The sequence below is a fragment of the Triticum urartu genome, chromosome 1A (assembly GCF_056163025.1).
Source record: "Triticum urartu cultivar PI428250 chromosome 1A, HENAU_Tu73, whole genome shotgun sequence".
NCBI classification, from domain to species: domain Eukaryota; kingdom Viridiplantae; phylum Streptophyta; class Magnoliopsida; order Poales; family Poaceae; genus Triticum; species Triticum urartu.
Window position 1 is genome coordinate 493,822,704 of NC_141873.1, and position 26,122 is coordinate 493,848,825.

At 48.5% G+C, this 26,122-nt stretch overlaps 1 protein-coding gene, 1 long non-coding RNA gene and 1 pseudogene across 7 annotated transcripts; 1 reads left to right on the top strand and 2 right to left on the bottom strand.

Moving 5' to 3' along the window:
• Positions 1-4,370: 4,370 nt before the first annotated feature.
• On the top strand, positions 4,371-6,692 carry LOC125521645 (U-box domain-containing protein 16-like). Its single transcript, XM_048686707.2, has one exon. It carries the CDS (start codon positions 4,513-4,515, stop codon positions 6,517-6,519), a length of 2,007 nt encoding a protein of 668 aa, XP_048542664.2. The 5' UTR covers positions 4,371-4,512; the 3' UTR covers positions 6,520-6,692.
• A 10,964-nt stretch (positions 6,693-17,656) lies between these two features.
• LOC125521656 (uncharacterized) lies at positions 17,657-23,191 on the bottom strand. Of its 6 annotated transcripts, none has more exons than XR_015606789.1 (7): positions 22,996-23,191; positions 22,752-22,927; positions 22,554-22,652; positions 21,698-22,052; positions 18,996-20,553; positions 18,379-18,589; positions 17,657-18,185 (listed from the first exon to the last, which is right to left on the bottom strand). It is a non-coding gene; the product is annotated as an uncharacterized LOC125521656 (long non-coding RNA). The 6 variants fall into 6 exon arrangements; XR_015606800.1 differs by lacking the exon at positions 22,996-23,191 and having other exon boundaries at positions 21,698-21,823; positions 21,982-22,052; positions 22,752-22,981; XR_015606806.1 differs by lacking the exon at positions 22,996-23,191 and having other exon boundaries at positions 18,996-19,279; positions 20,496-20,553; positions 22,752-22,981.
• Positions 23,192-23,436: 245 nt separating this feature from the next.
• On the bottom strand, positions 23,437-24,619 carry LOC147991916 (uncharacterized; annotated as a pseudogene).
• Positions 24,620-26,122: the final 1,503 nt, after the last annotated feature.

Sequence of the window (26,122 nt, forward strand, 5' to 3'; positions counted from 1 at the left end):
TCCAACCTGAAGAGACACGAACAAAAACGAACGACGAACATATCCGTGCAAATCCACCAAAGACAGATCCGTCGGAGACACACCTCCACACGCCCACTGATAACGCTAGACGCATTACCGGAACGGGGGCTAGGCGGGGAGACCTTTATTCCATCTTCAGGGAGCCGTCGCCGCCTCGTCTACCTGAGAAGGACACAAACCCTAACAAAGCTCGAAAAAAGATCTAAAAACAGAGCCCTCCCACCGGCAAGGGGCAAGATCCTGAGGCCATCGGAGACGGGACGGATCGGCGCCGGCGCCGGCGGGAGGCGAACTACCCTAGCTTTTTGGAGGCGGCGGTTGGCTAGGTCAAGAGGCGACGGCTGGCTAGGTCGACACACCCTCAGACGCTAGCATATGCGTTGCTTCTATTGACATGCACTCCAAAGCAAGTCAGCACTCCCTCCGTCTCATAATATAAGAGTGTTTTTAACACAACATGCAATAACAAAATTAACGCAACAGGGAACAAACTTGGAGTAGTATAAAGTGACTCACCAGATTTTCTACTTCTAGAAATGAGTAATTGACAAGTTCAAAATATGCACTCTGAATAAGTGTCATCTCTTACGAGTGCGCTAGTGCCAATTTTGTTTATATATAATAAGAAATGAAGTACGAAAATAAAAGAATGAGTCTAAAAACAACAACGTTGTTGTCCGAGTTTTTTCTAAACGCAGAGAAAGGTTTTGTTCAATCTAATTAATTAAGAAGTGTTTACATGTTTATAACATTTTTGGCAGGCAAAATACAAAAAAATTAGGGGTTTAGAGAATCTGTAACCGGACCCTTCATATCCTTCCTATACGTCTAGGTGGACGGCCTGGTCGTGAAAATGCGACCTAACTGAACCCCTAAAAGCGGCCGTATATGTTTGACTTGTCCGGCACCCCTTATCCACAACCCATATCTGGGACGGATGTATATGTGAAGGACCGAAAGCGCTTTTTTCAAAACTGTGATGATTTTTATAGCAAATTCGGAATCTATACGTTCTCACGCACCAAAATCAAAAGTAGCACCCCGTCGGCCTCCAGTTGGCCGAAGAGGGGCTCTTCCGCTTGCGGTTGACCGAAGTGGGCTCTTCAGCCTCCCGTTGGTCGAAGAGTGCCCCAACTGAGTTGAAAAGGACTCTTTGGTCTACCGTAGGCCGAAGAGCACTCTTTGGTCAACCGTAGGCCGAAGAGTCCTCGGGTCCCAACTTTTCGCATTAACAGGAGGCCGAAACTGCATGGCTGCGCTCTTTTGCCTATGCTAGGCCTTGGGCCCCAAAGAGTACTCTTCGGCCTACGGATGACCAAAGAGCACTCTTCGGCCAACGGTAGACCAAAGAGTACTCTTCGGTCCAGTTGGGGTACTCTTCAGCCAACGGGAGGCTGAAAAGCCCACTTCGGTCAACCGCAGGCGGAAGAGCCCCTCTTCGGCCAACTGGAGGCCGACAGGGTGCTAGTTTTGATTTTCTTGTGTGAGAACGTATAGATTCCGAATTTGCTATAAAAATCATCACAGTTTTGAAAAAAATAATCCTTAGACGTGTGCCCCAAATAGGACTGACAGGTGGGATTCTCGTGAAAACACGCAGAAACCCGTCAATTGTACGACAAGCCTCACAACCCTAGTTGTCCCCATTTCCTGCTTCTCACTCCAGTCTACGCCACAACCACTACCCTGACGACGCCCTATTCTGCTCCAACCTCGCCGTTCATTGGTAGCAACGGCCTGTTTTAGGATACCTACTACAAGATGCTGACCCCGCAGCGTCGAGCAGAGATGAAGGCACGGCGTGCCGCTCGCAATGGAGCCGGCCTGCCTCCGGACTCTCCGGAGGAGGAAGAGGAGAAGCAGGATTAGGCGCCGGAGAAGGAGTTTGGAAGGCCTGGGCGTCGTTCAAAGTGAAGTTCTTCGCTTGGTCGGCCATGCAAGATAGGATTTGCGCCATCGATAAATTGGCAGCTCCATATATTACTTTGTTTTGAAAAAAAGAGCTCCGTGTATCCTTCCATGGAAATGGAATGGACCGCAAGGGCACACTGCCGCTATCCCACTAGGTTCCACGGAACGGTCGAATGGTCCAAGCCGACGCCGCTACGGCACGCTGGCAACCCGCATTATTCCAGATCTCCCAATCACGACGCGGCGGCGCCGTCAGTAGCAGCGCGTGGACAGTCGCAGACACTCCCGTCGTCCTCCACGCGCGGGCCATTCTTCCTCCGCTTCGCCATCACCACACACGTCCGGAGAAAGCCCCGTCGCTCTCACCGCTTACTACGACCTAGGACTTGTCATCAGCCACGGCGAGCCACAGAATCAGCCGCCGGCCGGACGGCCGGCCGGCCGCCGTACCTTCGTCCAGAAGAAAAGAACCCGCGACGCTGTTTTACTTTTACCGCCCGTCTTTTCCTCAGCTGTCAGCCGTCGCGCTCGCGCGCGGTTGCGGGCCGCCGAGGTCACGCGGCGGCAACGGCGACGTTCGGCGCCGTGGCAGCCGGGCGGCGTGGCTTCCACGTCCGCCAGTACGCCGGTCGACGACGTGCGCAAGCGACACCGACGCGCCGGCCGTATCTCGCTGGATCGCGTCGGGGATTATTAGCTGGAGGTGACCGCTGGCCACCGGATTAGTACCGGCCAGCGGCGACAGGGAGTGGTAAACGTGCACGCCCGGGGTCAAAGGCCGCTTCCCCTGCCGCCACGAGGCCAGTTCTCCACACCCTCGCGCCAGGATCGGATCAAGTCAAAAGGCCATCTCGATAACAAAGCCTCCGTTTTTTTACTACTCCTACCCAGGCCGGTGTGCGCTGATGCTCAAGCTTTGATTATTTTAATCACGAACAATGAAGATTTACGGCAAGTGTTGGGTGGCCGGCCGGGCGGGCTGGAAGAACTTGCCCGCTTTTCTGGGAGCAACTTTTCGGGGCGGTATTTTATTGCCGGCTCCGTGTAAAATTGACCGCCGCTGCGCGTACGTGCTCGTGCGCCGTGCCGTGCCGTGCGCGGATGGGTTCATGCATGGCTGCGGTGCTGTGCGGAATCCGGCTCTGGCGAGGCGAGCGACTGTTAATCCCGGCCAGCTATCTCTGACGTGAATGTCGCCTTTGTCCGTCGCCTTCTTTCGTTGCTCTCGGCTTGCCACTTTCTACCCCCTCCGTTTCAAATTACTCGTCACAGAAATTGATGTACAACGGCTGCCAATCTGGTTCTAATACCATCCACTTTGGTGTATGCACCATTTTTGTTGGCCATCCCAACCATGCCTTGTGTGCCGGATTTGGAAGCGTAGCTGAGCTTTTGCGTGGGCGTGAACTTCATGAGCAAACTAACTAGCTGCTCCCTTCGTTTAGAATTACTTGTGACGAAAATGAATGTATCTAGGCATATTTTAATTCTAGATACATTCATATTCGAGACAAATAATTTCGAACGGATGGAGTAGATTAGAAGACGGCCGATGCAAAAATGTGGCATCACGATCGACCCAGCTGGATGCCCACCCTTTGTCTACGATGTTAGTCTTTTTTTTTTGAAGGGATCTACGATGTTAGTCTTGCAGACAAGTAAGTATGGCATCGGAGGGAATCGACTTGTCCAACAGAGAAAAACATGCACACACATGTTAAATACGTAACTTGCACAGGAATACAAACTTGGGCGTGTGAATAGTATGCGGTTGCCGCCCTTTATCATGCGGCGTCCCCAAAGTTGTCGAAAATGCACACGTACGAGCCCTCTGGAATATCCTACCAGTAGAACTTGAACAGACATTGTGCTACCAGTGTCATTTAGGAGTATGATTTGGTAGTAATAGTGCAATCATCTCCGCTTCAAAAACCCAAAGTTGATATGGTCGTGCATTTTCTGAGGAGAGAAAAGTTGATACAGTCGCGACGCCGATGAAATGAAAGAGTAGAACCGCACGGACCGTGTCACTGTGCAACGCAGCCACATGCTTAAGACGATTTCCAACCATAAACCCGGCCTGCACATTGATCAGGCACGTGAGGAGGTCAGGCCGCTTCAACTGCCGGACCCAAGCCGGGTCACCAATCCACCCCACACCCCAACAACCCATCCCGACCGTCCATCGCCCCCGATCCAGCGCTCCACATGCCACTAACTGACATCTTCCTTCCTTCAAACAATAGCGCCGATAAAATAAGCGAAAATAACACCGCTAAGGCATGAAAAAACAATAAACAAAACGGCTGAGATGAGACGGGCAATCAGCCTCGCGTCACGGTCCACGGAAGTCGGGACGATTCCTTCCGCCTTCTTCTCCGGTTCTCCACCGCTCCACGCGCCAACACGTCGCGCTCGTATATATACCCGCGCCCGCCCTCCACTTCGTCTCATCTCCATTCTCCGTTCTCATCCATCGCCGCACTCCATCGGCATCCCATTCATTCATTCATTCATTCAACCCGACGCCATCCAAAGCCTTCACGCCTCCGTCGCCGCCCTCTGAGTCTGGTTGCCGCAATGGCCAGCACGGCCGAGCCATCCTCCTCGCCCTACTCCTCGTCGGCGCCCGACGCGGACATCCTCCGCTCCCTGCGCCGCCTGGCGCGCGACCTGGCCGCCGCCGACCCGCCGGCGCCGTTCCTCCGGGCCGTCTTCGCGTCCGTGTCCCGCCGGGCGCGCCTCCTCGTCGCCGTGTTTGACGACCTGCTGCTCGCGCTGGGCGCGGGCGCCGGGATGCCAAGGTCCGCCTCGCTCTGCCTCCGCGAGGTGCTGCTCGTGCTGCAGCGCTTCAAGGCCGTCGTGGCCGACTGCTCCGCGCGCAGCCGCATGCGCCTGCTGCTCCAGTCCGACGAGGTCGCCGCGCGCGTGCGCGAGCTGCAGCACGACCTCGCCACGCTGCTCGATATTCTCCCCGTTGGCGAGCTCGGGCTTGCTGACGACGTGGCCGACCTCCTCACGCTCGCGTCGCGCCAGTGCCGGCGCCCCGCGCCCGAGGCCGCGGCCGAGCAGGAGCTCAAGGCCAGCGTGCTGGCGCTCATACAGGAGGTCGAGCGGGAGATCGTGCCGGAGAGGGAGCGCCTGGAGGCCATCCTCGAGGAGGTGGCCATCAACGACCCCGCCAGCTGCAGCCAGGAGATCGAGATCTTGGAGCGCGAGATCGGCGACCGGCTGGCGGAGCGGTGGACGTCGGCCATGATTGCCCTCGTCGGCCTCCTCCGGTACGCCAAGTGCGTCCTCTTCAGCGCTGCCACGCCGCGGCCGCTGGACTCCAAGGTGGACGCTGACGACGATGACGCCGAGCCTCTGGCGCCGCCGCCGGACTTCCGCTGCCCCATCTCTCTCGACCTGATGCGCGACCCCGTTGTGTCCTCCAGTGGCCAGACGTACGACCGCGAGTCCATTACGCGGTGGTTCGGCGCCGGCAAGTCGACGTGCCCCAAGACCGGCCAGGTGCTGACTAATCTGGAGCTCGTGCCCAACAAGGCGCTCAAGAACTTGATCTCGCGGTGGTGCCGGGAGAATGGCGTCGCCATGGAAGGCAGCGAGCCTGGCAAGCCCGAGCCGGCGCCACCGGTGGCCGCAAACAAGGCCGCGGTGGAGGCTGCGCGCATGACCGCGTCGTTTCTGGTGAAGAAGCTCTCGGCCTCGTTCTCCCCTGGTTCGGACAACCGCGTGGTGCACGAGATCCGTCTGCTCGCCAAGTCCGGCTCCGAGAGCCGCGCGTTCATCGGAGAGGCCGGCGCCGTGCCGCTCCTCATGCCGCTGCTCAACTCCGAGGACGCCGCGCTGCAGCTCAACGCCGTGACTGCGCTGCTCAACCTCTCCATTCTCGATGCCAACAAGAAGCGCATCATGCACACCGACGGCGCGGTGGCGGCCCTCTGCGAAGTGATGGGCTCCGGCGCGACATGGCGGGCGAAGGAGAACGCCGCCGCCACCGTGCTCAGCCTGTCCGCCGTCCATACGTACCGCCGCCGGCTCGGCCGGAACCCACTTGTGATCGAGAAGGTCGTGCTCCTGGTGCGCACGGGCCCTCCGAGCACCAAGAAGGACGCTCTCGCCGCGCTGCTGTGCCTGTCCGCGGAGAGGGAGAACGTTGGCAAGCTGGTGGGCGCGGGCGCCGCGGAGGCGGCACTGTCGGCGATCAGCGAGGAGGAGACCGCGGCGGCGGTGCTGGCGTCGCTGGCCAAGCGCGGCGGGGCGGAGGCGATCGTGAACATCGACGGCGCCGTGGCGAAGCTGGTGGCCGAGATGCGGCGCGGCACGGAGTGGTCGCGGGAGTGCGCGGCGGCGGCGCTGGTGCTGCTGTGCCGGCGCGCGGGGGCCGCGGCGGCGTCGCAGGTGCTGGCGATCAGCGGCGTGGAGTGGGCGATCTGGGAGCTCATGGGCAGCGGCTCGGAGCGGGCGCGCCGGAAGGCCGCGTCGCTCGGCAGGACGTGCCGGCGCTGGGCGGCCGCCAACGCGGCGCAGAACGCGGACTGCCCCGCCTCCACCGTCTCGCCGCCGACCGTGGCGGCGTCGTGAACTCATTCTTAGGAACCGCTGAAAAACACAACCAAAAAAGTAGATAATTCTTGTGCTGTACAAAATTTGGCTTGCTGAATGCCTTGTAATTCTAGGCCGTGGTGCGATTCTTTAGCCCCAGTGGGCAAACACAAACACAGAGTAATTGAATCAACTGTGCATACTACAGAACATTCGTTGCTTCTTTCGTTCTTCGTTGTCGCTGTGAGATCTTGTAACACAAAGTGAAAGAAAATAATACTAGTTGTACAAATTGTGCCCATTCTTGGTTCCTCATCTTGGCAGATTGCAATAATTTTGTACTAGTTGATGGGCCAAACTAGGTGGTCGTCGCGGATGCACGGCGCCCGTGATGAGTGGTTGCGGCCGGGGACCGGAAAAGGCCAGCCTTTCTTCCCTCCCAGCCGTCCGTCCGTCCGTCGGCGAGGAGTGCACGGTACCCAGACGAATAAGTCGCGCGGCTGGGAACGCTCCATGATTCGGCAGCAGCAAAGCCGCCGATCCAGCTAGCCTTCGCCGGCTTTCCGGCAGAAAGGGCGGCGCTTTGGCCGCTGCCAGCCGGTGCGCATCCATCCACGCTATGCTATGTTGCTATGCTAGCACTACTCCACTGCTAATCTAACCTATACATGATTCGGCATTGACAATCCGCTTGGTTCCTTTCTTGTCCCTCGAAGCGAGATGCACTCCAGGGTGTCCCTGCGCTTCACATGGGCTCTTTCCTGAATTTGACCATTGATCCGCCGTTCCTTTAACCCAAGCACTCCTGGTCGAGAACATGCATGCTGGGTGCTTCAGTGCTTCTGCAGTGGCAGTGCCTATCAGCTTTCCATCTCCCCCGTCCTAATCAGCCTCACGTTGCTTCTTCTCAAATGGCCAAGGCAGACGCATCTGCGGCAGGTAGGCGTTGTCTTTCTGCTGCCCACTTCTTCTTCCGTGGCCAGGACCGGTTCTCGCGTGAAACTGAAATTAAAATGTGCCTGACAGAATTATAGCTCCTGAAAAGTCAAGGCTGTACCGTTAGTACTACATGAAGCAATTCACGCCCCGCCACTCGGGCGTAGGCCGTATGTTGCCTTGCCTGATTAATCCGGCATGGTTGGCGGGCTCTGCAGCTAGCTATCGCCTGCGTCCTGTCGACAGGGACGGCCTCTGCGATCCGACCTCTGAGCGGGAGGTGGTAGGTAACCGTCGCTCGCTAATGGCGTGGACCGGAGGGCGCACCGCATGGGTTTTTGATTGGGATTTGTCACCTCGTGTTGCTTTGTTTTGCAAGAGATTGACTAGCTGGAGAAGACGAAGGTGACTTCTCCGCAACAAAAGAAAGGGAGGAAGACAAGAAGGATCTCGTGCAGAAACCGACAGCGATTTTGACTTTCAGCGAATTTTCATGGTAGTAGTATATTTTTTTACGGGAAATTTTCATGGTATTATATGTGAATCATGTGCAACAACTTCACGTAAACTCTATTTTTAAGCGAAAACTTACTGAAAACTCGTATCTGTAGGTGTCAGAAAATGTGGGGAAAAAATCAGGCACATATAGGATATAGGATAGGCTGACACATATTCAGGTGAATTTTGCTGAAAATACATGATTAGGTGCGTGCTCGGGATGATCGCTAATTGGTTAACTGGCCCTCCAAGCATCCGCAGCATGGTTCTCACCACATGGCTGGCTTGACATCCTGGTGATAGTGATGTGATGGTTGACTCGCTCCTAATTAAATTTGGTGTAGACACTATACACCTTGGATCAATATCGTTACTTGTAATCGTTGCTTAATACTAAAGGCCATGACATGAAGAAAATTGCAAAATTATCTGATTATCTGTGCTGCTTACTTGTTGATCCTTTATAGTTGACACTAATGATGGCGCAATAAGGAGTGCTCAATAGTAGACAACGCGACATGATTCATAAAGTTGAAGCGGTATGAACAACTGATGCCCAATGAATTCCAGGTACATCTAAAGTCATCAGGTTAGATCTATTAAACTGAAAAGAGTAGCATGCCATGGCAAAATAGCGTGGCCCTTAAAATACGCTACTAGTATGCTATAGCGTGCTATTAACGGGACACTGTACATTGATTTATTTTGCGAGGCATTGTTCATAATGCTATAGCTTGCTATTAACGACGTTAGAGCGCACTATTTTTTCACTGGTCTATTCTCCTAGTATCTACACTACTGCTTCCTTTGTCGCCAACAAATAGCTATCTTATGGATCACCAAAGAAACCCAAGGACGCCCCCACAAAACCCCAAAATACCATAAGGAAAGCTAAAACACCTTCATCGTCAAAGCTTAGTGATGGTGCTGAAACCCATGCCGACGTCTGGCACGACGGGCAGGTGCCGCTCCTCTTCAACCGCTGGCCGCGGATGCAGCCGGCGTCGAAGACGTGGCCGCAGCGCAGCGGAATGCACGTCTCCGCGTCCAGCATCGTCTGCTCCATGCATAGGGCCACTCGAAGCGACCGCCACATGCCGCTACAGGCGTCGTCCGACATCCGCTCCAGGCATATGCAGCATCTGTCGCCTCCGGTACCCGTGCCGCCGTCGCCTTCTCCCGCGGTGATGGCGCCCCGTTCCTCGTCGTAACAGCCAGAGCCTTCGCCGCCGCCGTTGGAGGCACTAGTAGAAAAAGGGTCAAATGTGAAGCACATTAGTGCCGGTTCCAACGGCTAGGCGGGCGGGCATCATTAGTATCGGTTCGTGGGTAACCTTTAGTACCGGTTCATGCCACGAATCGGTACTAATGAGGCTGTGTCAGGCTATGGTCAGTCTGAGGCCCCCACGAAGACCTTTAGTACCGGTTCATGCCATGAACCGGTACTAGAGTTTCTTTGTAAGCTGATTTTTAGTCCCACCTCGCCAAGAGAGATGCAGTATGAGCGGTTTATAAGCCGTGAGTGCACAGACAATGACGAAGAGTTGCAATGCTCACCTACATGTTGATTAGCTTCAAGCCTTGCGGAATAGTATAGATTGCACTGAGCTATGTGCAGTGCAGTCTACACTATTCCGAATGGCTTGAAGCAAACTAACCAGCATTGCACCTCTTTTTTATTTTTAATAACTTATTTGAACTCCGGACTTCTTTTGTGTTCAGTATGCAGCATTCAAAGCGACGTCATCAATTTCCAACATGTTCTGACATCATTTGTTGTTTTTCGGTCATTTACCTAATTGTTTAGAGAGCTAAATGACCGTGAAATTGAAAATCACTACAAAATGAATCCTGAAAATGTTGAAACTTGGCATGGTATCATCATATCACCCGCATAGCATGCGCGAAAGAGTAGAGAGGGTCACGGCAAAAACTGGACGCACTTCGTGTACAAACTGGACATACTCTTTCGGAGTATCAGGGTTTCGAACGAGAACTCATCTGTTACACGGCCACTTCAATGTTTTTTAAACTTATTTGAACTCCGGACTTCTTTTGTGTTCAGTATGCAGCATTCAAAGCGGCGTCATCAATTTCCAACATGTTCTGACATCATTTGTTGTTTTTCGGTCATTTACCTAATTGTTTAGAGAGCTAAATGACCGTGAAATTAAAAATCACTACAAAATGAATCCTGAAAATGTTGAAACTTGGCATGCTATCATCATATCACCCGCATAGCATGCACGAAAGAGTAGAGAGGGTCACGGCAAAAACTAGACGCACTTCGTGTACAAACTGGACATACTCTTTCGGAGTATCAGGGTTTCGGACGAGAACTCATCTGTTACACGGCCACTTCAATGTTTTTTAAACTTATTTGAACTCCGAACTTCTTTTGTGTTCAGTATGCAGCATTCAAAGCGACGTCATCAATTTTCAACATGTTCTGACATCATTTGTTGTTTTTTGGTCATTTACCTAATTGTTCAATATGCAGCATTTAATTTCCAGAAGAAAATAAATAGAAGAAAAGAAATAATGCAGAAAATAAAAAAACTATACAAAAAATACTCAAAAATAAATAGAAGAAAATAAATAATGCAGAAAAGAAAAAACTATATAAAAAACTACTCAAAAATAAATAGAAAAAAATAAATAATGCAGAAAAGAAAAAAACTATATAAAAAATTTGTTGACGCGCTGCCCAGTGGGCCTGCCAGACCTAGGGTGTGCAAATGCAGGCCCAGAAGGGCCAGCAGGCTCACAGGGCAGCGCGCCCTAATTAATTAGGCCCAGAAGCCTGCTATATAGAGGAGTTCGAAGAGGTAGCCGCGGCTTGGTTTATAAACCAGTGCGGCTGCCCTTCGCCCGGTGAGGTGGGACTAAACTTTGGGGTGGCAGCGCGAGGCCTTTAGTACTGGTTGGTGGCTCCAACCGGTACTAAAGACCACCCTTTAGTACCGGTTGGAACCACCAACCGGTACTAAAGGCCTGCTCTTCCCGCCTCTTGGCCTGGCCAAAGTTGGCCTTTAGTACCGGTTGGTGGCTCCAGCCGGTACTAAAGGCCTCTCCTATATATACAATACTTACGAAAATTCAGTTAGATCTCCCACTTCTTTCGTCTCCAACCTCTCGCGCGCCGCTCGAACCTGTCCTCGCCGCCCGTCGCCCGTCGTCCGTCGTCGTCGTCGCTGTCCCCGCCGCCCCCGTCGTCATCGCCGTCTCGCGCCGCCGCCCCGAACACTGCGCGCCGCCGTCCGTCGTCGTCCCGCCGCGGTCCCGTACGTCTCTCGCTCTCGCGTATACCCGCCGCGCCGCCATCCGTCGTCGTCGCACCCGGCTCGTATGGCGGCGCCCCCGCCCGTATGTACGCCGCCGCCCCCGCCCCGTACGCCGGCGCCCCCGCTCGTACGTACGGGGCGGCGGCGTACGGGACCGCACACATACAGACACATGCATATATACGTACACACTACACACACACTCACATACACACACACACACACATATTTTTACTTATTTTCTGTTTTTTAGAAAAGTTAATTAGATGATCGAATGTTTGATTAATGTCGAATGTTAGATGAATTAGCTAGATAGAAAATTGTCGAATTAGAGATTTGAACTAGTTGAATAATTAATATAACTAGTTTATTTTTAGTAAGAAAATTATCAAACTAGTTTATTTAGGTATATGAGATTTGAACTAGTTTAATAATTAATATAACTAGTTTATTTTTAGTAAGAAAATTGTCGAACTAGTTTATTTAGGTATATGAGATTTGAACTAGTTCAATAATTAATATAACTAGTTTATTTAGGTATATGAGATTTGAACTAGTTCAATAATTAATACAACTAGTTTATTTTTAATAAGAAAATTTAGGTATATGAGATTTGATGATCTAATTAAAATATTATTTGTTAATAAGTTTTTCTGTTTATTTAATTTTTTATATATTTTGAGTTTATATAAATGTTAGATTAATGTCGAATGTTAGATGAATTAGATAGAAAAGTTAAGTATATAGTAATGTCAATTGTTAGAAATGAATATAGTTAAATATATTAATGTCAAATGTTAGATGAATATATATTTGGCGAGATATTAATTAATGTTAGATACTAATAGGTGTTTAATGTTTCACCTATATGAACATAGAAAATGTCATCTGACGACGAAAAAGATTTCATTATGTGCGAACACTGTGAAGACTAGCGCGGCCTGTGCGACAGAAATTTCCTTGTTGATGGTAGGCGCTTCAGCATCAAGCTGGATGAGACATTCAAAGTTGATATAGTAAGTCACTTTGTCAATTATTATTTGAATGCAAATTAAACTTATGCTTCATTTGCTTCAACTTATAATTTTAAATTTTCACTATTCTACTAGCGCATCCCCTGCCATGCAAGAATTTTTGTTTTGGATAAGATAGGTTTTAGTGCTATAGATGATATGGAGGTAAAGAGAGTTTACTTGAAGACGGAGCATGGGTATACTTTCAACGTCAAATTATATAATGGAGACACATACACCCATTTTGAATGCAAAACTTGGCAAGCACTATGGAAGGCTTATGCATTTGAGCCTGGTATGGTTGTCACCTTTGATATTCGTCCGGAAGATGATATTGAAGGTAATATAGACATCTGGGTCGATGTGAAACGCCTCCAGTTCTACCATTATGTGAGTTTTTCTCAACCATGCATGCATATGTTTATGTCTTTGATACAGTTTATTCAAAAATAGTTGACAACTAATTTGTATTGTCAGCTTATTTCGGTTCAAGCAAACATGTCCGGCGCTTGGTAGACAGGACCTACTACTGCCCCGGGGCTCAGCTAAACTGCGAGGAGATAAGTCATTATGTTTCATGGCTTGAGGATCTTAATACTGTCAAGACAAATTTTTTTCCTGAACTTAGAAATGTTAGTACTCAAAACGTGCGACCAATGGTGATCGTATTGAACTACGGTCACATCTATAATCGAAAGATGGTAAGATTTTAACTATTTGTCCTTAATTAGTGCATCTTTTGCATACATTATTTTTGAAGCTAAACTTTCATTGCTTAGTATATTAATTACTATACGATGTTCTTCAACAGGGACTTCCGATGACAGTTGTGCCTCAGTGGATCGAGACTAAAGGTGACATGGCAATGGTTAGCTTACGGCCGAGATATCCTACATTGCACATGAGTGCATTCAGGATTTCTGAAAGCGAAGAATGCTTAATAGTGAAAGATTGGAGCAAAATTGTTAACGATCGCAGAGAAGTACTAGGGGGCAGCAAGGAGAAGCGCAACCCAAGATTAAGAGACAGATTCATCTGCATGCTTCAGTATGATGAATCAGGAGAGCTATACATGTTCTATGCTATTCTACCTGAGAGGGAGTAGCACTAGTTCATGCTCTTAATTAGTGTCTCATGTCCGTGTCCTGAACTTCGATGTTGGTAATGATTATGTTGAACTTGATGATATCTTTGCTTCTGTTACAAAGTGAATATTTCCTCTTTAAGTTAGCCAGTGTTGGTGATGATTAGATAGCTAGCGGTAATGACTATGATGATTAAATAGTGGTAATTAGACGACTACGATGATTTTTAGCTAGCTAGAGTTTATTTATTTATTAATATGCAATGATGATGATGATGATGATGACGACGACTACAACTCATTATAACGTAAAACAATTCTAAATTAAATTAATAACACAAATTTAATTGAAAAATACAAAATAAAACAAAAACCCACAAACATTTAGTATCGGTTGGTGTTACCAACCGGTACTAAAGGGCTCCCGGCCCCCGGAGCTGGCTCGTGCCACGTGGTTTCCCTTTAGCACCGGTTCGTGCTGGACCGGTACTAGAGGGGGGGCTTTAGTGCGCACACTTTAGTGCCGGTTATGAAATCGGCACTAAAGGGCCTTACGAACCGGTGCTATTGCCCGGTTCTGCACTAGTGAGGAGAGGAGCCCGAGGTGTTGTTTCTGTACCTGTAGATGATGACATAGAGGAACCGGCAGGCGAAGGCGAAGGACACGAGCTTGCATGAAAAGGACGCCAAGCCGATGATAAGCCCGACAGGCGGCATTAGATCAAGATCGATGTTGCTTCGTATCACAACGACGAGCACAAAGAAAAGGTCGATGTATTTTTGTTTGCTCGAGGAGAAAAGGTAAAGATCGTTCGCTGCCGTGCGATTTTTATTATTTGGAAATCGACCATGTGCTGCTGTTATATTTCTGATGATGAAGTGTTCAGAAACCTAATCGGCTTAGCTTTCTTGATCGGGTCAAAATCGTTTGAAAGAATTGAACATGACGTGGAATAGAAGGTCTGTTCCCGATTGGCCACAGGCCCAGAGGGCCCTTCGTTTCACGATCTCCTGCACAAGCCCATCAGAGATCATGGCCGAACAAAATGGTGCAGGATCTTCTTTTCTTTATTTGTCTCAGAAAAATTCGATCCGATTCGATAAATAAAGAAGATCGTACCTTGTATACCCTATAAACCGCCATTATTGACTGGCCAAGAAATAGTAGTATGCTGCCATGGCCTGTCCGTGCTATGTTGCTGTTGTAGAAATGACTGATGAAAGAAAACTGAGGGTGAGACACGATCAACATTCAGTAAGAAAGCACTCCTGGTGGCGGGTATTTCAGACCGCACTGTTAAAAGGCTGAGAAGTAACCACGGATTTCTTACTCAATCTTCTTGTGCACAGATTTCTTACTCAATTGTTAAGAAAATGTCTCCGCTTGAAACACTGCTTTTTCCAAAGACTTTTTTTTACCACCACGGATCATTCCAGCAACTCGAGAACACGAAAAGAACGCAGTTTTTGTTTACAGAATGATGGTGCTCCTGAAAAGTCAAGGCTGCACCGTTAGTATTATATGAAGCAATTTATGCCCGGGCATAGACGTATGTTGCCTGATTAATCTGGCATGGTTGGCGAGCTTTGCAGCGCCTGCATCCTGTAGACAGTAACAGTCGCTAATGGCGTGGCACACCACATGGGTTTTTGATTGTGATTTGTCACCCCGTGTTGCTTTGATTTGCAAGAGATTGACTAACGGAAGAAGACGAAGGTAACCTCGCAACAAAAGGAAGGAAGAAGGATTTCATGCAGAAACGGATAGAGATTTTGACTTGCGATTTTTCATAGTACTAATCTATATCTATATCTATATCTATACCCCTACTAATAAAGTAAGATGATATTCTTGATTTTGTCCCGCTTAGGATGATTTTATCATAACGAGCTGGTTGAGGTGGTACTAAACACGCACGGGCGTGCAGGTGATTTTATCATAACAAGCTGTTTGAGGTGGTACTAAGGCCTTGTTTGGTTCGGCTGTGGATTTTCTAAAGGCAGTTGTGAAAAATCTGCTGTGGAAAATCTGATGTGAAAAAGATGTAGTTTATTTGGCAAATCAGCTGATACAGCTTTTTCAGATTTTGGCACACAGCGGAATTAGATTTTGGAAAGCACGTCCTGAGCTGCTTCAGCTTTTGGTTCAAATTTTGATAGAGGATTTCTGAAATTGGATTCTGCTGGGTTCGCCCTTTAGTTCAGATTCTGCTGCGCGGCAGCGGAATCTGTTGATAAAAGCTGAACCAAACAGGACCTAAACAGGCACGGGCGTACGAGCGTCCCGCAAGGCCGCTTTTCTCATGAGCCGTTTTTCTCTTGCGGGCCATGAGAGAACACTCCATGTACACGGGTCAGAATCCAAAAAAAAAGATTTAAATACAAAAGTGGGAATCAAACCTAGCAACTCCCGACTATAACATGAAAAGACGAAATCACTAATTAAAAAGTACTCGTTGCAAAGAACACTTCACTTTCCCAGGTCACGATAAGTGGCGCACATGCAGCGTCGCTTGTCGCAACCTGAAAGTTTTCCCTTTTTTCGTAGATCCGTTTATTCAAAACGTTTTATCTCTTAAACCGTGCGTCCAAATCTTGAACCGTTTTCATCATTGGATTCCTCGCGTCGAGATCTTCAAAACTAGATCCCATGTTGACAGATTTTGACGAACTTTTTTTTCACGAAAAAACCGGACGAAAAAAACCGGGCGAAAAAACCGAACCGGGAGCACGGTTTTTTCCCTTTCCGAAAGCAAAACGGTGACTCTCGTGGAAGGAAAAAAACACGTTTTTTTCCATTTTCGAGAGGCACGACGGTGACTCTCGCGAAAGCACAACCGTGCCTCTCGCGGAAGCAAAACTATGACTCTCGTGAAAGAAAAAAAAGCAGAAAACGCGTATTTTTTTCCCTTTCCGAGAGGCACGGCCGTGACTTTCGCGTAAGCATAACCATGCCTCTCGCGGAAGCAAAACCGTGACTCTCACGAAAGAAAAAAAAACAGAAAACGTGTTTTGTTTTCCCCTTTCCGAGAGCCACGACCATGACTCTCGCAAAAGCACAACCGTGCCTCTCGCGGAAAAAAAACCGTGACTCTCGCAAAAGAAAAAAAAACAGAAAATGCGTTTTTTTCGTTTCCGAAAGGCACGGCCGTGACTCTCGATAAAGCACAACTGTGACTCTCGTGGAAGGAAAAAAAACAGAAAACACGTTTTTTTTCGTTTTCGAGAGGCACGACGGTGACTCTCGCGAAAGCACAACCGTGCCTCTCGCGGAAGTAAAACCGTGACTCTCGTGAAAGAAAAAAACACAGAAAACGCGTATTTTTTTCCCTTTCCGAGAGGCACGGCCGTGACTTTCGCGTAAGCACAACCATGCCTCTCGCGGAAGCAAAACCGTGACTCTCACAAAAGAAAAAAACAGAAAACGCATTTTGTTTTGCCCTTTCCGAAAGGCACGGCCGTGACTCTCGCAAAAGCACAACCGTGCCTCTTGCGGAAGTAAAACCGTGACTCTCGTGAAAAAAAAAAAACAGAAAACGCGTATTTTTCCCTTTCCGAGAGGCACGGCCGTGACTTTCGCGTAAGCACAACCATGCCTCTCGCGGAAGCAAAAACGTGACTCTCACGAAAAAAAAAACAGAAAACGCGTTTTGTTTTTCCCTTTCCGAGAGGCACGGCCGTGACTCTCGCAAAAGCACAACCATGTCTCTCGTGGAAGAAAAATCGTGACTCTCGCAAAAGAAAAAAAAACAGAAAACGCGTTTTTTTCGTTTCCGAAAGGCACGGCCGTGACTCTCGATAAAGCACAACCGTGCCTCTCGCGGAAGAAAAACCGTGACTTGCGAAAGAAAAAAAACGCGTTTTTTCGTGAAATTTTTTTTTTCCAATTTTTTTTGATCGAAAAGCTAAGAAAGACCGGGTGAAAACCAAAACGTCGAAAAAACCCAGGAAAAAACCGTTTAAAAAGTCGAAAACGCGTGTGAAAAAATAAAAAAAAAATCCGAAGAGAGCGTCCAGAACGCGACACGTGGCGAATGGCCGAGAGCGCGCCAAGTGGCGCTGATCGTTGCGAGGCTCCCGAAGGAGCGCTCGTTAACTAGTTGCTCCCATGAAAGGAACAACCATCTGTACCACATTGAAATTTTGTTATAATAAAGAAAGTTTATTTAATTTATTTGTTCGTTAGGCCTCACCCAGTTTATATGTACTAGTGGTTGGGGCGTGGCGCGCCGCCTGAGCGGAAGCTGGGCGGTGCCAGGTTGGACGCGTCCCTTCCACCGCCCTCTTTGTACTAATGAGTGTGGTTTGTGTATCATGTAATACTGGTGTGAAGAAACTGACATTCAAGTCATTTGAAGACCTTCAAATATCAATGATGCAAAAGTCATCCAAGATTACAATCTAGTAGAAATCATGGCAGAAAATTATCGGTTCCAATTGAAGTAAGTTTACACAAAAAATTACGTACATGATGGCTAACCATCAATCAGCCCACGCTTCAAAGAAGGCAAGATGATGAAGCAACACCTATGCACCAGCTACCAACCTTTGCACCATGCCACTTTTCATCGAACCCATCCGCTGGTCCTCGTCGGCCCGACCGCCGTGCCAGATCCATCATGCATGGCGCCAAGGAACACCGTGCACTCCTCCCTGATCTTGCTGCAGCCGGCACGCACACACGCCTTAGATTTGAACATCGGCATGGCTGCCAGCATGCAGCCTTGCCAAGTCCCCCTCTGTTGGTCCTCTTCCTCGTCGGTCCGGCCACCGTGCTGGATCCCGTCCAGTGCGCATCGTCCTGCCCGCCCCATCGCTTGTACAGGTAGTTGAGGTACAGTACGAGGAATCCCGCCATGAACGCCGCCACAAGCTCCAGAGGAGTCCCCGCTGCCACCGTCATGAAAATGGAATAATACCTTCAGTATGCTTATCAACAAAGCAACAAAACTACTCGTGAGCAAGAACAGTTATGCTGCCTCAGAATCAGTATATTCCCCTTATGCAAGCAAGAAACAAGCGGTGTTGAGTTAGATTCATGAAATGTCAAATTGAAATTTGGACTGGAAGCAGACAAACAAACCTTCCATAAAATTCTTCAGAGATTTCAACAAAAAATGAAAGCTCCCTTGTACTGTCACAGGCGACCATACCGATGAGACAACGAAGTCCATTGCAGCAGGTGTATCTCCATCCATTGATGTCGCTGCTGTCGACAACCTGATGTCGTTGGCTTGTTGTCTGCATATGTCCTCATCTTAATACCAAACCTTCCATATATGTTGCACAGTTTCCTTAAAGAAAAACAAAATGATTTAATAACATTCCATTAGGTGAATTCCTAGTTCTTCCTATTATTTGACTCACACTTGTGAAAACAAGGAAGGAAGTGAACTTGATGATGTTGGATACATATTCTTCCAGTAAAACATTGTAAGAGGCAACTAATAACAGGATGCCATGAAAGATGGATACATATTAACTTGTTTCTTGCATGGGATTTGCGTCATCCTTCAAACCAAACACTTGAATTTGCAACTGATGAAAGCACATCTCTCTCTCTAATTTATCAAATTTCTTTCTTATCAACGAAGTATCTATGAAATGATTTGAATGGAGAAAATAATCATTCCTCTTCAGCCATATAGACCAACAAGTACATCGTAAAAATTCCACAGGGAAGAGTTGGTCTGCTCTTACCTGATCTGATGTGTCACCTCTTACTGCCAAGCGGAGAAGCCGGGAAAAGGAGAGGTCGAGCTGGGAGTGGAAGGCATGTACTGAAGTGGAAAGAAGAAGCAGAGAAAGTATGTTCCAGGCACCGCTGGCCTCCTCCTACTCGAGCTGCTGGTCAATCCTGCTCTCGTCCTTCCTTATTGGCATCTGAAGCGCTGTCATCTTTCTCCCCATGGCCAGCATAGACAGCAGGGGGTGGAAGACACATGCGAGAACGAGGCGCGTTGGCCCAGATCTTGGTTCTGAACCTATCTTATGATAACAAACACCATAAATAAAAGTGTATGTTCTATGTGTCAAGACCTCAAATTGACAAATCCAAGTCGGTCAGCAAGAAAATAAAATTCATTAGGTGAAGGACCTTCAAATCATGAAGGTGATGATTGCATGTACTTTGATGCACAGTTATTCCGTCAAGAGAGGAGTGTCAAGACCTCAAATTGACAAATGCAAGTGGGTCAACAAGAAAATAGAATTCATTAGGTGAAGGACCTTCAAATCATTAATCTTGATAGAACAAATTTAAAATCAAGAATCCAGGAACACATTACGAATCAAATGGAAGTTCATTTTTAAGTACGGCTCAATGAACCATACAAAAAAAATGAGCTCTAATTAATTCAAAATTTTCATGCTAAGTTTCAGGTGAAAAACAAAGATATACAGTATCATAGACAAAATGACATACTAAGTGCAGGTCACGAGAGAGGAAATATATGGAGTGGCTAAACTGTCTCAAAACCAGAGGAAGTTCATCTTAAACTTGAAGGCACATTGCATACCCTAATTTCTAGCAAGTTGTCTAACAATGTAATTTAAAGACCGTAAAGCAGCAAGAGCAAGCTAATCTTTCAATGACAGAGCGCACTACATTCAGTTAGTCCAGAATCCTAGAGATGGTGATGAGGATGATGCTCATGCTGATGTACCGAATCTTGAGACAGAGAACGACAGGTGACTAGAGTGACAGCACGACAAATGCCCACATCTGGAGAAGGAAATTTTTTGGAAACGGTAGAAGTAAGATTCATCCATGTAAAAGCCAGGTTGAGCAAATCTCGACCTTGCAGGATCCAAGTAAAAATATAGGATGAGCCATAGACTGAAACAGCCTATATCAAACATGATATTATCAGCAATGGCAGAGATTACATATGCCTAGTAAATATGACAGGCAAAGGCGATTATGCTTGCACCTGATAATTTTCCAACCAATAAATTAAATTTACAGTAATGATGAGGTACATTCTCATCTACCTGAAAATGTTAGACACATCACGGAAGGTTTGTTATGCGTTGCGTAAACTTTTGAAGTAAAAGTGTACCAAGACAAAAATAGCGAAAACTTTTGAAGTGGGAGCTAAGAAAAAAAGATGAACCACGATTTAGATAGCAATAAGTGTTGCCAATGGAGAATGAAGATATCAATTAACGAACCGGAAAAAGTTTAGAGCAAACCCTTACTAAGTAGCTGAAGAAACAGAGAACCAATTACCACATCAACATGCTAGCAGTACATTCTCTGTAAGTGAAACGAAGCAGCAGATTAGGGATTCATACAGTAGTATAAAAACACTTAATGTTAAGGGAAGAAATAGAGAGCCAACTATCAAAAAGAGTGTAAGATGTAAGGAGCCAAAGGACATCAAAATAATAATGTATAGGGATGGACAAACAGTACCTGCGAGTAAAGTACAAAATGCTATAATTAATTGAATATTCATTTACTAATCTATTCCAATAGTAGTTTCTTTCATATGTACACAAAAGAGAAGAGAACAAAACTACGGAACTGGATCATTATTTTTGTCACTTTACCGTGCGAAACAAAGCACTCAAATCAAGTAATGCAACAAATAGAAAAGGAACAAAATAACACACTTGCCAGTGAAAACTCATTGTTCTTTGATTTTGCAATGACAACAAGATACATGTCTTTGTATTATTTTGTACTATATGCATTGGTGTCTTCTGAAATATCAATTGAACCATATGACGTAATATGAGGAGGCGAAAAAACTGTGTAAAATAGAGATTCATGATACACGGCCTGTAGATAGCAATATTTATGGCTTTTAATGCCCTGTATACCAGTAGACATGACCATGAGGACAGTTTCAGAGCCAAAGAGTGAATTCATTGAGTGATTCAAAGGAAGAAGGCAGGGAAAAGGAGTCAAATACATACTACCACAACAAAACTGGGAATGTCAAAATAACATACAGAGTATATACAGATAAGGACACGATAAGATAAATAGCATGATGTAATGGTGCCTATGCTTTTGTCTCTAGTATAAAATATCCAATACAGGAAACTGAAGGACTGAGCATAGAAAAAAAAACTCAGTGGACAACATAAACAACATTTGAAACCTCCATTGCAAGTAAAGAAAGATTAGGTTTCAGTCACAAGAGAAGCCTGGCTCAAGCAATATAACATTGTAAGACTAAGAGGAGAACGCCAATAGGATATTCAAGATGCAACTGCTAAGGTTTCAATATGTCCACCATTTCTGTTTAACATCTCTTTTGTTCCGTTAGCTCCACCTAATACTAATGGGCAAACTCAACTGTAATTAGAATAAGTTAAAAGTTTCCAGTACAAATTACAAGATTGAATTTATGTTACTAAAAAAGGCATGAAATGATTGGACAAATAAGAACCTCATCTAAACTCTTCAATGTGTCCATCCTTGCTGAATTTTTCAGGATCTAGTATCTGCCATACTCAAGCTTGACAAGTCATCTCCAATAGGCAATCCTATTATCAAATGACCATTTAGAGCAAGCCTGCAAAGTCACCATAATGAGAAAAGCCAGAATCACTAAAACCTAGAAGAGTAAGCTAATCATACTATCTGAAGGGATATTTCATAGAAACATAGCACAATTTAACATAACTATTAAGAAGCAGTAAAAGGAAGACTTTGAAACATTCCAAACTCAACCATTCCGATCATGGTGTGATGGTGGCAAGCCATCGAGCTCAAGATCTGCGTAAGGTGTAGATAAAACTTTCCTGGAAGAAGAAATACAGTTCAGCAATTGGATTGCGATATGGTAGCTTCAAATAAAATCAAAATAACAGAGGCTCTACATTGTTCACAGATTTATGTCCTGAATAGAAATGGAACATGGCCACAATACATGTAACAAAACTTAGGATACATGGCAGATTGAGAAACAAACTGGAATCATAACATGGAATTCACATCAATATAATAGCATTGGCAGGTGCATCCTGCTGGTTGAAGAAATAAAATTCAGACACACAAATTCGAATACATAATATTTGAACAATTAAATTTCGCAATTGGACAGGAAAATAATCCATCAAGCATCTGTAATATAAAATGAAACTGTAACACATCTATTCCTTTACTAATGATAAAAAACTAATAAGAAGGAAATCCACCAAAACAATCATGCTGATAAATAACATACATCTTCCTCGTTGTATGACTTAACACTGATATGATTATCTAGTAAACATCATTATCGTCCTCGTTATTAGTGCTACCTGCATCAGACTCGTTCATTTCTAGCGCCAATTCCTCTAGATTGGACGATGAGCTGAACGCAGGAGGCGGGTGAACCCTGAAGAATGACATCAAAGAACCTTCAAAACATGAAGATACCATTACCTTGAGAATCAATTGATGCAGCAACTGGTTTAATTGAAAAAAAAAACAAGAAATAAAAACCTAGAGGAGCAGACCTCGGGATGAGGAAGTGGGAGGAGGGGTTGGCTCAGACCAGTTGACCACCATTACAAGACCTGGTCGACGCAACTCTCCCCGGCCGTGCCGCTACGGCCGCCGTTCGGCCACACGAGCGGCACCGGCTTGCCCTGGACCGCCCGGAGCAGATCCCGCTGTCCCGCGTTGCGGTCAGCTGCAATGAGGACAGTGAGCCCGGCAGTGTCAACGTCGTAGGTTACCTACTCCGTCGTGGACACTTACCCAAACATATTGCCACCTGACTTGCTGGAGATAACGGACAAGATACGTATCTGGTCCTGAATCGGCTCCCTAACAAAAGTGAGCCCATAAATAGGAGGTAAAGAAAAAACGGAACAAATTATGAGTCCCCAAGAACCACATAAGAGCAACTTCAACGGGCCGACCCAAACGGACATCGATTTCGTCCGTTTTTTGTCCGTTTGGGTCGGCCAAACGGACACAGATGCCCCCCTCCGCATTTGGGTCGGCACCTACGTCCAACACTGGCCTGCGACCCATTTTAAACGGCGCCAAAAAAAATAAACGCATACATATTTAAAAAAAGAGAAACTACACCAATTAAACATTAAAGCCGGCCACGAAGGCCGGCGAGAGTCCACGCGTCCACATTTGCATTTAGAAAAAATAAAAACAGCCTAAACTACGAGGCGGCGCGCTGCCCTAGGCGTCGTCGTTGTCGTCGGGGTCCGTGAGGTCGATGAGCGTCGGCGCCGGCCCGGCCCAGGCGAACGCCGTGTTCCAGAGCGCTGCCATGTCGGGCTGTGCCGGCGCAGGTAGTGCTGAAGCGGGGGGCTGTGCGCCCGCCTGTGCAGCTGCAGCCTGGCGCGCCTCCTCCTCGGCCTCACGCGCCTCCTCCTCGAGGTCACGCTCGAGAATCTCCTCGTACTCGCCTTGCCGGCGCTCCTCTGCCAGCCAGCGCTGGCGCCACATCTTGAGGTAGGCCTGCTCCTGCGCCGGCGTCGCCCCTAGCCAGACTGGTGGCGCGGATACCCACTCGCGCACCACTCCATTTCAGGAGAAGCGCGCGATGGGCTCGGGCTCGGGCTCGGGCTCCGGCTTGATGGGGGACGGCGGGGCCACCGGCGGCACCACGCCGTCGCCCGCCGCGGAGAGGGCAAGGGCCTGCGCCATTGCCGCCTCGTAGCGGGCCTCCTCTTCCGCCTCCGCCGCCTCCGCTCTGCGCCGTTCGTCCTCTTCGCTCTCACGGTAGACGGCCGCAAGGGCCGCCTGGTAGGCGTCCTCCGTTGCCTGGTCCTTCTCGCGGACGACCAGCGGCGTTGGCCTCCGATCGACCTCGCGCACGCCCCGGCGCCTCGCCTCCTCGTGCTCGAAAGCGAACCACCTCGCCCAGTTGGGCGAGTCGGTTGCGTAGGCGTTGTTGCGGCGCTGCTCCGCCGTCAGCAGCGCCCGCCGGCGCCGCACCTCCTCCGCGTGAGCACGAGCCGACCGCGGCGCCGCCGGCACTGGGATCCTATCTGGATCCAGATGCCAGTCGTGCGGCAGTGTCACGTCGGGATACGGCAGCGGCTGGCGGTTCTGCCAGTGCCACTCCGCCTGGTGCACTGGCACGCTGACGCGCTGCCTCTGCCGGCGAGGCGCCGGCGGGGGTGGGAGAAACTTGGAGGGGAAAGGGGTGGCGGGGGACTTGCCCTTGGCCTTGCTGCCGCTGGCGCCGGAGAAGAGGCCCATCGTCGCTGTGGTTGCGGTGGCTAGGGTTTGCCGGCGACGAGGGAGCAAGGGGGGGCAGATGGGGACGGAGAGTTTGGATGAGGACGGCCCCGCCGCACGGTCGGCTTAAAAAAGGACGAGCGCCGTCGCTGACGCGTGGGCCCGTCGTCATAAATTAAGCTGACCGCGTGGGCAGCGAGTAGTTGGACGACCGCCATGTGGGGACGCGGTGGACAGCGAGAAGGCGCGCGAAGCATCTGTTCGGCGTCCGCGCCAACGCATTTGGGACGCAAATGCGTCGGCGTGGACGCGACGCGGACGTGATTTGGGTTTGGGTCGGCGCGTTGGGCCGCCACTTTTGTGCGCGCCGACCCAAACGGACGCAGGCGGACGAAATGGGTCGGCCCTTTGGAGTTGCTCTAACGACCATTTTAAAAAAGAGCCACGAATCGATTCTCGCCTGATACTGATAGCTTGATTGTTCACAAGGGCGATAGCACAAAATCAAACCCATGAATATGTAAACAACCCAACTATAAATCAATCCAAATAAGTTTAGGGTGGTTGAGTTCATCACCAAAAAAAGACATAAATCCCAAGTCCAGATGGATCTTCATTCACATCAACACAATAGAGGAATGGACACAATAGAGGAATGGAAAAGAAAGAAGAACATTGTATAGTAGATAAGGAAATTTTGTGTATTTGTAGCACAACAAAAGAGGGCACGGTTTTGTCTTTGATCTTCAAGCGCAACACTCACATCTCTTGTTGCATAACATACCCATCGCAATGTAAACGAACTGCCATGGTTATCGCTTGTCAGAACGACCATCCGAGGTGCAGAACATCCAACATTACCGATGAATTGAACAGGCTGCAAGAGAGGTAAGGGTGGGCTCTAATTTAGTACCCACAGGCCACATCAGTCTTGATTGCTCAAGACATGCTTATTTCAGCCAGAGTCATCATCACTGCCCCTCATTTTTTACCGAAAAGGAGGTTGTACCCCCGGCCTTTGCTCACCAAGCAACATGACCCTGATATCCATACATACATACACACATCCATCCATCCATTAGCCTTAGGAGCTACTCATACCTGACCTCGACTGACCAAACCTCCTGGTACGCATCAGAGAACATCGTACATTTTCCAGCGCACGCCACAACCGAATCGAAGGCACGTCATGGGGCTTGTCCAGCATGACCATGAGTTGGGACTGGAGGCGCAACACGACCTGGTACTCGTCGCCGTGGGCAGGGGCAGGGAGCCGGGAGAGGTCATGCCCACCACGCAGTCCCTAGAGACCTCGCCGGCACACCCGACACCGCTGCGGCTGCCCGAGTCCGGGCCTCCATGCCGGTGGCGACGCGGCGCGGACGGGATCCCTGGCCCAGCGAGACTGAGGGATCCAAGGGTTGAGCCTCTTCATCGCCCAGTCACAAATATGTGAAAAATATTCAAACCATGCCAATCGTGAGCTCGTGAGACAGCCATGTTGCGGGGCAACGTCCCCTTACCTAGTCCGGGAAGCGATTGCAAGAACATCAAGGTAAGATTGGGCGAAGCGCCGCAACAATCGTCGGGCTCGGGCACCATGAGGACCACCGTAGCATCAGCGCCGATCACCTGGTCACCATGCAAGCACAACAGAGGATTGAAATATTTGAATCAA